Below are 13,038 nucleotides of genomic sequence, written 5' to 3' on the forward strand. Positions count from 1 at the left end.
ACATAGTGTTAGGATTACAGTAGAATGTTTAGAAGTGCTCATTAAGATCGCCAGAACTTACAAGGGCTGGCTGGCCGAACAACCTGCCAGGAGAAATATTACCAATATGCATATGTTGGATTATAATCGTGTGGTCTTATCGTCACCTTATATAACTATTATACTCGTTTTTATAAAACTTGTGCGGAGTCTATTTGTGGTGTCATCATCGGGTTGCTGTGGGCGTGGTTTCAAATACTTTACACATTTGCCTTGAAGATATGCCTGGCTGCTCTAGTCAAGCTACCAAGGGGGTGAGTGGGGCTATCTCAGAAGGTGACCTTCCTTTCCCGGACGTTGAAACGCAGGTGCCTATTTGGCCTAAGGTACCTACCTCAGCCAAGCAGGGATCCCAGGGTCTAACAATCATGTCCAGGTTTGTGCTTTGATTAGTTAAAATGCATTTAAGGTACAGACTGTATGGTGAAATAAAATAGGTTGTAGACTATAACCAAACATGACGACGTGGAAAGACTAAGGTGAGGTGATAAACCATTGATAAGCAAGGGTTTGAGGTCAAAAGACTCAAATCTATGGTCAAGAAAAGGGTCAGCAGGAGAATAGGGTGAATCATCTCAGGATATTGCCCAAAAAATTAACAAACCCTTGTTTCATGACACTGTAAATAAGAGGTGTTCGTTCCTGTTAAACAATTTCATGATACTCAGGTTACAGACCTTGGGCTGAATAAGGGTTGTGTCAAACCAGCTGAGGTGACTAGTTACCTGGGGATCCCATTCAGACCTCAACAGTGAGCTCTTAACTCACCAAGTCATCTTACCAGTCAGCACATTACTCCAAAGTTGTCTCCAAACCAAAGGAAAAAACGTCTGACGCCAATGGCCAGATGTACTATATGGCTAGATCGCATCATGGCATCTGGTGTGAACATGACCTGGACAGTTCTTTGTACTGAGCCACTTGTACTAATCTGACAACACAAATTGGCAATCAAAGGATTTGCAGAAATCCTTCCGCATGAATAAGATAGAATTGTATCTCTGACTGTTTGCAAGCATCTGTGAATGCATAAATAGAAGCCTACAAGGTACAACAAATCTCTATATCTGCATTCACTTTAGCAGTGCCCAAATATGGGCACCCGAAGAAAAAGAAATCAGAGGAGCATACAATGGGCCATTGGTACTGCAAGTTCCCTAGCCCCCAAATAAAAAATAAAAAATCAAAGCAATGGCAATTGGTAACCATTCAAATCTTTCCTACCACATGAGCAGACACAAATCATTGATAAAGGTTCTTGCGAGTTGCAAGGAGGAGTAATGCACCTTTACTTCCCCGTTGGCCATGCAACAGAAAAGAATTTATAATATTCACACTAAAATTTGGAACTATGTTTGTGAATTTCAAAGTTTGTTTAGTACATTGTGATTTGGGACTTTACATTGACAAAGTCTGTCACTTTTCATCGCAGTGGCTCTGCAAATGCAGTCACAAATGGAAATTAGTTTAAAATTCAGATTTATAATGTTTCTTACTCTGCAAGATGTCTGCGTGTTCTAGACTGTTCAGCCCTGTAGGACTGGGCAACGCAGAAACAATCTCCCACTGCAGGAATGCAGGTCTCTAGATACAGCTGTGATGATTGAGTCAAGAAAGCTTCCTCACCGAAATAATCAAGTTTGAACAATGTTGAGCCTCCCTCAACTTGGGTCTGTACCATTGTTGGTGGGGTGACCTAAGAAAAAACATATATTTTTGACTAAACATGTACATATCAAAAGCATTGGTTTACAATACAAAGAAGACAGACACATTTACATACTTTTGTTGTTTTACCGTCTTGGCCAAATGGGGACAAATTTGATCCTCAATAAATAATGTAGCAATCAAGGAGATGAATCTTGTACAAATCACATATGATAATAAAACACAGACAAAATGGTACACAGCTTTATTGCAGAGGAATTTAAAAATTATAAACAAAAAAGGGAATCTAAAATGAATAACAATCTACGCTAGACGACTCGCACAATAAGAGTAACTATAACCATATAACAGACAATATACTATTTATGAGTATTTGTAGCACTGAAGATACTTGTGCTCTGAGAAGAAATATACTGTGGTGTGCCAAGCATGCTGTGCTCGTCTACAAGGTGCACTAGATCAGCTTTGTAGAAGATTCTGCAGGCTTGTGTCGCTACTTCATCCCAACAGAACAACATTTAGGTAAATCCTAGGTAGCCATTAAATAATTAGGGCACTGAGGAAGCTGAATAAGAATGCAGTAACACTCTTCTGAAGCACATAAGAGTCATTAAGTAACTGGAGACATACGCCAATTTTTAAGCTATTAAAAAATAACTACAAATTGCTTCATTTACACAATACATAAAGCTGCAAAACTGATACAGTGAATAGAAACATGAACACAAATAAATACAAATTAAATGTACTCACTTCAAAGTATCCTCGATCAAAGAAATGATCCCTAAAGCACTGCACAACTGTAGAGCGAATTTTCAGGATTTTAGACATATTCTCACCACGGATCATCATGTATCGGTTGTTCAGTTGCACATCTACATCAGATTCTTCATTGATCAAATTATCTGCCCCGCCAGCAGGAGCCAAGCCGATGAGTTCCCAATAGTCACAAAGCAATTCATGGCCACCAGGAGCCTACAATAAATTGGAACGGAGAAAAAAATTACATTTAATCTAGAGAATCTATACATCAGGGGTGTGGAACCGAATACATTATTTAATTGTTCATGGGGCAGGTTGCTTCATAAATCTACATGCCCTGGAGGAAACAAATCCTCTTCTCATTTTCGTGCCATGTAGTGTAGTAACAAATTATGGCAGCAATCTCATTATATAAGAGCTCTGATATAGCCTATCTGATTATGCCAGGGCCCTTACCATAGAGGGGTTTAATTACTAGCAATTCCCTTATTTTGCCACCTTTCCGCAGATCTATATACTGGAGCTGAAGGTAGTTGTACGCAGTAGTTCCAGGACTGCAATGACCTTTTGAATCTTTGCAAACCTACTAACTTGTCTTCTCTAGTCTTTTCCCATACTGAGAAAGGTTGGACCTTTATTCCAGCCAATGGCAGATGGAAAACTTCTTCCAGGGTTGGGAAAATGTTGTTGGAGAGAAAGGGAACTTGCAAAGGCTCAATAGATTTTTACGTAAGCAAATCTATACATTCATATTTGCTTGTGCTAAAATGCAGTTCAGAAATATTTTCTAGGACTAGGATTTCTTTACATACTTCTGTAAATGCTTGTAAATTCATGAAAGCCGGGTGTCTGCAATAATGCAAGGAGATATATCATGGATGCACTTTCGAGATGTCTTTATTAATTGGGCTTTTAATTAAATATGGCCTTAACGAAGACCGTTTAAAAAAAAATTACATCTCTCTCTCTCCGACTGTTTATGGGCTAGCTTCAATATGAGCGACAGCATTCTGCTCTTTCACAAGGAGCATATTGGTAGACAGACATAATTTATAATCCGTGTCTTTATTTTAAGCCCAGAGAAAAGCAGTCGGCGCCAGAACACCCTTGGGTAACCGTTCACGCTTTTGAAATGCTAATAACATAACATAAGATAACATAGTAGTTTTGTTCAGTGCCAGGAACTAATGTGGTAATGTGTGCTTTTTGAGACCAAAATTTGTTTTTGCTTTTTGCCAGTGCTTGTTATTATGGTGATGGCCCGCATCTCAAATGCCAATAAGGTTTTACAAAAACCATGCCAAAACAAGACACGCATTGACAAAACCAAAAGGTAGACCACTCATTTCAGACCTACTGACTTTGCCAATGTTCGCCTATTTTTATGTTTCCTGTATTCTTATTGAAACTGGTAACAATGATTTTCCATCAGGAATATTTTTGGGAAAAACTAGCAAGTATCAACACATTTTATGAATGCTGCTGCAATGATAAGATACCTAAAATTTTACAGTAGTTTAGCAAAATGTTTTTTCTCCTAGTTACATTTTTTAGTGAACATTTTATTTTGAAAGCAAAGAATCATCAATCTTGCTTGCAAGCTTCTGCAAATATTTGCATCTAATCAGAGAGCATTCTGGGAACATTATACATAGCCTCACACTGCTAAACTTCGAAAAAGTATGTAAACTGCTTTATCCAGGAACTGCTGTCAGAAGTGCAGTTGAGTCTTCAACATTTCCTTAGAAAGCTCAGCCTGAGAATAATGGCTTTGCATTAATGAACCATAAATAAAAGTTCGAACAGCAGTAACACATGAACACAAAAACTTTCTTAACAGCAGACAATGCCTTTCCCGGATCCATAATGCGGTACTGTAAACTGGCAGCTAAAGGGTCCGTACTGCAGGGGGTTTGGATGATTTGTCCTTAGGACGAAATACACATTAAAACTTGTTGTCCCTGACCCCAAACAGTATGTCCGGCAATGTAAAGGAAATCGTATAGATATTAGCCCCAAACTTAACACAGCTCAAGGAAATCCTTACTTCTCCAGCAATGTATCAGCTAAAAGACAAACAGGCCCATTCTGTTTACAACCCACAGAAAGGGTCACAGATTAATTAGACACCCTCGCTGTTACATAAAGAAGAGGTGTATGTATGTACGTACGTACGTACGTACGTACGTACGTACGTACAAGTGCATTTTTCTATTAATCCTCAGATCCAAAGCACATGAACAGCACAAGTCGGTGGCAGTGCAAGCAAGCCAAAATTAATGGACATGACAACTTGCCTTGAAATACTAAGTGAGAAAAATGTAGATGATATCCACTCTGCATCAGTGGTGTCTCAAATGAGACTCCATAGGTCCAAATAAAAAAGTAAGAGCAATTGCTTGTTCTGTGTAAGTGAATTTGACAGACACCACTAAACATGCAGTCTATCCAAGAACAGTTGCATAGGACCGATTTTCATTTTTTGAACATCCATGGCTGGTATTAAACATGTGCCCTTCAGGTGCAGATTAGAACCTGTTGAACCATCCAGTCCACAAGACCTTCTAAACATTTTTCACCTGCTTCAGATATTAGGCACTGTATTTGTTGATAGGACAGTGTTAAACATATTACATTTTCACCTGCTACAGATATTAGACACCGTATTTGTTGATAGGACAGTGTTAAATATATTTCTGCCGATAGTGTACTTGTTCTCCACTTAGCCAAGAGCTAAAAAAACAACCCCTAGCTATTTTTTTTATTAGAGGACAAGCACTTTATAGTAATCAGTCATTCACCTTCATTTAACTAGACTAGGCTGAAGATTTAGATGGCTTCTTAAAGAATATTTCAAACCCACCTAAATACATTTTTTTACGGATCTACTAAGTATGTGATCTAATAAAGTATAAGCAAGGCCCCATTCTTGAAAGATTAATGATCCTACAAATCATAGGTTTGCACCTATGCATTTCGTACATCAACTAATGTTTATGGATTCAGAAAAAATCCGTAGGAATACTTCAGTTCATCCAAACTCTAAACATGGGATGATTGGTGAAATTCAGATGTGCCAGACCAACCTTTTTTATTTGTATTTAACAAAAATCTCCACAGGAGACTGACTGTCATTGACAGTCCCAGGAAGAGTTGCAACTAACGAGAAAACTCCTCAGGGATTCTAATCTTCTGGTGTCCTATATTAAGCACATTTTAAGAACCATATATGTGCCCATTGATACTTCAAAGGTCATCCCCACTCCCCCAAGAGACACTTTAAATGTCTAGGGCTTATAGGTCAAGAGCCCCAGCTGCTCAGCCTTTTAATCCTCATTGTTATTGTTAGATTAAATCTGGTCGGATTTAGCACATCTAACAACTGCTGATGAGCATCGAAAAATTGACCTTCTATCAAAGGCAAAAACCCAGAGTCTGAAATATGAAAATGTGCAGTAGAGGGTCTTGATTACGGCAAGTTCTGTATGAACAATGCACACTATTTGGATCCTGCCTTCCTGCTTAAGGTTCCAGATGTGGTAATAATTGGTCAAAGAACCTCTGACTGCAACACAGTGTACCAATCTGGCTCTTTATGTGATATCAAGAACCTGACATACCGTGCAAAGAGTCAAGGGGTTGCCTTATGAGTGGATAGGGGCTTGCTATGCAGTACTATATTGTAATGGAACTAGACAGCACAGGGGCATATCTGCTCATGCACATGTCCACACATGTAATATAATGCACCCTGCTCTAGGGCTACAAGGCCTACTGTAAAGATAATTTACATATATTGTATGCAGTGTCTGTGAGAATGGCACACAGTGCCATATCGTGTTTTCACTTTTGTCAGCACCATCTCACACAGCCTGTATGAGTTTGGTTGTGGGTCCCTTAGGGTGGCACAATGTATGCTGCAGCCCTTTGGGTCCTTCTTTAGTACCCAGGTCCTAGGTACCACGGGTACCATTTACTAGGTAGTTACAGGGGTGTGAATGGTCATGCCAATTGGGGAACAATGGCACAGTTACCTTGTTTTAGGGAAAGAGCACTGACAATTGGGACCTGGTTGGAAGGAACCCTGTGTACTTCAATCCGAATTGTATCAAATACCAGGCAAAAAGTGGGGGGTGATCAGGTCAAAAAATTGGCACTTTCCTACACTACATTTCTGATTTTGTTATATGGATCTGTTTACAGTGTCTGCTTCAGCATTTTGGACTTCTGGAAAATGGACTACAGAGACAGAGTGATCAATGAATGCCTGAGGGTATAAGCTTCTGTAAATAGTATCTACAACTTTGTCCCTCCCAACGTTGTCAAGCATTACACGTCTATTGTTTTTCTGATAAGTTTGAATACCAATTCAAATTTTCTGCACAGATGATAGGGCATTTGGTTTTTATTTGGCAAGTAGATGCCTTTACACCCAACAATTCAGGGTTAGGCAATTCTGGAAATTATCTGGTAAAAAGTTCTTTCTGGAACCATGTTCAAGCTCACCATCCTAAAAAGAGGGTGTCTGTCACTATCATCTAAGTTGGTATTCTTGGTGGGAAAGCATATGTTGCTGCATGCTTCAATACCATTACCAGAGAAACTAAAGGCTCACAAGTCACACTCTCAAATCTGACTGCTGACAACATTTGTCTTCTAGACAACCCTGCAGTGGGTTCTTGCAAATAAAAAAGTGGAGAAATGAAGAAACAATTACACCTAGCAGTGATGAAACTGAACGTTTACAGCCCTCCATGGAGATCCCATGATGGGAAATGTACATGAGACATGGAATCATTTACAAAATATTACCCACCTGCTTGCCATCTGGCACCAGGTTTACTGTACCATATACAGCAACACTACTCTCTGTTGAAAGCACCACTCCATTGTAACACTGGCACTGTTGAGAGGAGAGACAGAACAGACAGGTTTAATTTTGTACTTGTTCAAAAAACAAAAACAAAGAAGGGCACTAAAGTTCATTTTAGCATACTTGAAGTCAGGTATATTTTAATCATCAATTGGATCTTAAAGCACTTACAAATGAACATCTTTCCATAGGTCTAAACATCTATCTTTTAGATGCTAACAGCAGCCATTCAGTACAAAGGAAACATACTGGATAGACTACAGATGTTTTAAGTTAACTAAGTATTTTAACAATAGAAATATTTTATTCCTAAATACAAGAACAGTTTTGACACGTTACACCAAAAAGACATACTAATGCATGTAAAGATTTCAAGTGCAGTTAGTGACTGATGTTCTACCTGTTCATAATTGTTCTGTATTTCCAAACAGTGAGAGCAACTTGATGTTGATTCCCTTACAACAAAAAGCACTTCTGCATGACTTCTGTATCTCGCTGGAGGAGCTGACGGGGGCTATGCGGAAACTCAATAAATTTAAGAAGGCGGGAAGCAATGGCTTCCCAGTGGAGTTTTTACCGAACTCACACCGACTCGGAGGTAGCAAGGGGTACCCGGCAGGGCTGCCCTCTCTCTCTCTCTCCTGCTTTTTTTTGTATTGGCATTGGAGCCCCTGACTGTACTGTTACGGCAGGTGATGAGGGAATGGGGTATTACGGTAAGAGACACTGAGCACACGGTCTCCCTCTCTGCAGATGAGGCAGCATCGGCCTTAATGAGTCATTTTGAGGCATTTGGTAAGGTCTCTGGAGTCCAGGTCAACAAGCGTAAGTTATTTTCACAGGCGGGCGGTGTTTGACCAATATCCCTGCAAGCCCACTTTCCGTAGCCCAGATTCAGTTGGGAGCCTGAGGGCTTCCGTTAATTGGAGGGTCAAGGTGGCCCATACAGAGGCGCATCAAACCTGTTGCAACATAGACCGGGTGGTGAAGGGTCTACACAGGTCCATTCGCTTCTGGGGCGAGCTACCTCTCGGTTATGGGCAGGATAAAGATTACAAACATTTTATTCCTAATTCGCTGCCTATCAGTGGCCCAGAACTCATTGTGTCAGCCAACCTCGGGGAACTTCAGAAAAAATGACAGCTTGCCAACTTCACTAGTGTGGGCATGTCACTGCAGCACAGTGGCCTTGCAAGTACTGAAACGGGACATGACCACTGGAGGGCTGGCTCCTTCTGACATATATAGGAAGGCGAACCACGGTACCCGAATATGTGAACCGGGGGTGGTAAGCCGTTTTGGGAAACAGTGGTTCTGGTGTGGCCTGAAGGTCCAAGCTGAAGTGACACTGTGGGGGGCACTTATGATTGAGAGTAGGAACTTTAATCTAAAAAGAGAGCTGTAAGTAATATAAGGAGGGACATGTAAGTCAGTATATGACAGATATTTAATCCACAACAATAGTATTCAGGTGCTCACACAATAAGTGACAATAAGCATGACGTGAAAAGTGAGGGTGAAATTAAAATAAAGACATCTCATTGACAACAGTGATAGAAGCTCCTTCAGAAGACTTTTACAGAGTAAAAGGAGTTCATGTTGTAGGGAGTCGACGATTTGAGTTAATCTTCAGGACATACATAGGTGAGCAAGCTGAATTAGGAGGGAATGCTGTAAATATATAAACATCCGGGGTTATAAGTACCTGTGAAACCCTGTGCTCCTCTGTGGTTGAAACTTATGTGCAGAATCAATACTGGAAAGGCAGCTGGCCGCCGAGTGCCATCGTACAGTGCCGAAAGTTTATTTTTGGAGACAACAGGGCAGTTAATGAAAGCCTGGGGAGTGAGAACAGAGCGTGTCCTGGTTCTGCTGTAGTCAGCACTCAGCACGGACTACAGCAGAAGCAGGACACGCTCTGTTCTCACTCTTTCCAGTATTGATTCTGCACATACGTTTCAACCACCGTGGAGCACAGTTCCCTTTCTTTTATAATGCACTTCTACGACCACTGAGCCTACAGCACCTTCTCCAGCCTCACATACTGAGCCTGCTACCACTACAGCGCTCACACTGCCCCTCCTACCACCGCTGCACTCACACTGCCCCCTACATACAGTATTCAGAACATGGCATGAGACGGAGTAGGGCCAGGGCCTCCTGTCACAGACTCAAGACTGGGCAAAGGGAGCAAATAGTCACCTGCTAAAAAGAAAGAGTAGGGCTGCTTTATCACCATATTACCAACCACCATCCCCCACACCCCAAACCTGCTCCCGACCCCCCGTACCTCCCCTCCCCAGTTACAGCCAGAGCTGCCGATTTCAAACCTTGGGAGCCACGTTCGAGTCTCAGCGTTGCTAAACATCCAGTGATTCAGGGCAGTTCCCTTAATCTACCCATGGCTAAATAACAAGAAGATGACCTTGTGTAAATATAATTGGTGTTCATTAGGAGCGCTCGCCTTCGGGTCATGTTTGCACTATATCAAATACCTGCAAACAATAAACGCCCACACCAGGTTCATATTACAAGCTTGGTACTTTCCTTTCACAGATGAAGCAGACTCCTGGTTTAAAGGGGAAAGGCAAGAGTTGATGTAGGGACGGGAGTAGGTGGGACAAGTAGATTTTACAGGACATGTAGATCTCAGTGGCATTTTGTCCCTTGGCCAAGTAGATTATTTTAAAAATTCCACACCCCTGTGTATACTGGTGAAGTCTTCATCTCTTTTCAGAAGGCCCAGGACACCTTTCAGATGGGTGCAGGGCAATTCTTGCAATATGCCAAACTAGAAGATACCGTTTGGGAGCTGTGGTGTATGTTCCCAGCTGCGCTGGATACCCTGCAGGTATTAGGTGGGCTGCTTAGCTGCGGGAGGGACGACATCTTAGCACGCTCATGTACAGGGCCCTCTGGAGTGATACTTTTCTGGTCACCGTTACGAGCACGGAGGGCATAGTAATCAGAACTGAAGGACCCATTCACTGACACAGACTAGGACCGAGCGTGACCACTGGTTTGCAAGGTTTCCTGCAACAGCAGGTTCAAGCAGATACACTTCAATTCCCTACCTCAAGCATACATGGCCCCTTATGTCCTTAGCAAGATCTATCTGACTAGGGAGTTGAAAAGCCCTAGTTGCGGGAAAGACAGTGCCACCTTTTTGTACATGCCTTGGCCATGTGTGGAGGTCGGAACATACCGAGGGGGTGGCGAGGGGGGGTGGCGAGGGGAAGAGTAGTACCACAAATTAAAAATGCCTCTGGACTCCTGATTGAATTTCACCTGGCAAGTTTTTATTCGAGATGGTGCCACAGCCTCAGTGCAACAAAATGCCATATAGATTTGTGCAATTGGCACTCCTATTAGCAAAATGAAGAGTGGCTGTTAGCTGGATGTGCACTTGTGCACCTCAGCCAAACATGTGAGTCAGGGGTGTGCTGGAATGGGTGGTACCAGAGGTACAGCATATTCAGCTATCCAGCTCAGACTACAAAGCGTTGGATGATTTTGAAACATGGGTTTTAGTGCTGAACGGTTTTAGAAGCATGGGGAAAGTAATGATGGATCTGATTCGGACACCAGTTCCGAGGGGGGAGGCGTGTAATTTAGCTCCTGCATTTGTCTTCATGGGCAATTGGCATCCAGGGGTCTCTTTTAGGAGGGCAAGTACATGTGGGATTTTTGTCCTGGTATTCATCATCGCAAAGTCACCAACGGAAATTTGTTCTCACTCTTGACACTGTGTGGGTGTAATGAGCAGCAGGTTAATCGTAGATGTTATGTGTCTTGTTATTTTTTTTGGCTCCTTTCTCATTATGCTGTAATAATATTAAATCCAAAGATAAAGGTATTTTAAGAAAAGAATACAACTCAGCACCAATGAGCAGTAGCTCTCAAGGCATTACCACTGCCTGCTCCACTTTGTGCACGATCTCTGATTCTGAACAGGGCTCACCAAGCGAACCGGTTCCTATAATATTTAAATCAACAATGATGTAGATGACCTAATCTATATTTGACTTAGTACTTGCTTCTTCTGGCGTTTTGTTCAATAACTAGTTCAAAGTCTTAGGCACGTCATTAAATTCATAATAAATTTCACTAAAATTCTGATCCTTTCATGCACTACTGTACAATTTAGTCATTCAATGTGTTTTGCGGTGTTAGCGCTTCACTAGGAGCACAGATTTAGTAGGAAAGACGAGAGCATGATTCTCCGAGAGCATGATTCTTGCTTTTTTGTTACTTTGATTTCATATTGGACCTCATTATTTCACCTGTATCAAGCAGAGATTTTTTTAACCGAGACAAATATCAAACAAATACATTAATATTTGTCCCAAATTTACATGAAAGCAAATGCCATAAAATGGTAAATTTACTAATGAGTATGTTGGTTACATTCTCAGAATAACGGTACAATAAAAAAAAAATTAGAAAATACTAACCAACTCATTATTAAGAACACACTGAAGAAACCCAGTGCCATCTCGCAGCACAATGAACATCAAAGTTTTTCCTGAGAAAAAAAATATTTTCATGATTAAATGATTGACCAAAAGATGGATATTATTTATTTTTATTGCAGCACCAGCAAAATACATACTTTTTCGAATGACACACAACTGTCAAAATTTCAAAAGTGATTCACCATTGATTGTTCAATTAGCTGCTTAAGGACATAGTGTAAACTAGTAAGGGTTACTAGTAGCGGGTGGAGACCGCTCTTGTTACAGTTATGGCAACGGCAGTAGAGGCTGCGAAGCTTGAGAACATAGCGAGAATCTAATCTCTAAATACTTCGAGTTATCTAGATGTGGCAGCAGCTGACAACAGCGCAAGGACAGGATAATCTGTCAGAAAGAGATTCTGAGTTATCACGCATGTGGCCAACCAAAGAAGAATCATGGTTTTGAAGGGGGGAGGGGAGGGGCGGGCTGGCCTTATTTTTTACCAAAGGATGAAGAAGCATCATTGGCGCTTGTTCAAGGTGCTCTGCATCACTGTTTCACCAAAACGGTTAGGGCAAGCCGTCTCGGAGCACACATACAGGCATCTAGAACCATGCCAGCTAGATGTAACAAACCCTTACACTAATAGAACCGCAAAATAGTACATTTTAATGTCTCCAGAAGTCTTGGAAGAAAGTAAATGACACACTGATTCGCCTGCATTATTTTGTTTATTTTTCTTAAATAAAAACATTATATATTCTACCATTTTCAGGCAGGACTTACACCCACTCATGACAATTGAACTGTTCATCTAAGCTGTTGAGCTCCTGCATAATAATTCTTTGCTGCAGCAGAAATGAAGCTGTTCTATCTGTCTTTTTCAGTTTTGTGAAATGACATGGCCATGGAACTATGCCTCTAGACATCAACGTTTTAATTCTAATGTAAGACATCAACATAGCCAGAGATCTTAAATTCATACTATGCCTAGGTTTGTCGTACTATTAGTCTGTGTTCCTGCAAATCGCTCTACAACATTTGGACTTCCCTCTAGTGCTAAATGTGTATCTATTATTTAATGAATGGTTTCCTTCACACAGTCTACTCTATTTCCTCCTTCAAAGCTATTTCTTCATAGAATACTAATGCTGGCCACTGTAATTGAATAAATCACACCGCTATAAAAGCCATACCAGTTGCATGAATAAATTATAAACTCAAGTAGTAAAGTAATTT

General features: G+C 41.0%; 1 protein-coding gene across 1 annotated transcript in view; it reads right to left on the reverse strand.

The window, feature by feature from the left end:
• NARS1 (asparaginyl-tRNA synthetase 1) overlaps positions 1-13,038 on the reverse strand; it is a 155,190-nt gene that overhangs the window by 80,092 nt on the left and 62,060 nt on the right. The window contains exons 7-10 of the mRNA XM_086960444.1: positions 11,797-11,867; positions 7,286-7,372; positions 2,461-2,682; positions 1,536-1,735 (exon numbers count right to left, since the gene is read on the reverse strand). Coding sequence (XP_086816570.1) covers positions 1,536-1,735; positions 2,461-2,682; positions 7,286-7,372; positions 11,797-11,867 — 580 coding nt within the window. The remainder of the gene's footprint in view (positions 1-1,535; positions 1,736-2,460; positions 2,683-7,285; positions 7,373-11,796; positions 11,868-13,038) is intronic.

This window comes from Lissotriton vulgaris, chromosome 3_1 (assembly GCF_964263255.1).
Source record: "Lissotriton vulgaris chromosome 3_1, aLisVul1.2, whole genome shotgun sequence".
Classification (NCBI taxonomy): domain Eukaryota; kingdom Metazoa; phylum Chordata; class Amphibia; order Caudata; family Salamandridae; genus Lissotriton; species Lissotriton vulgaris.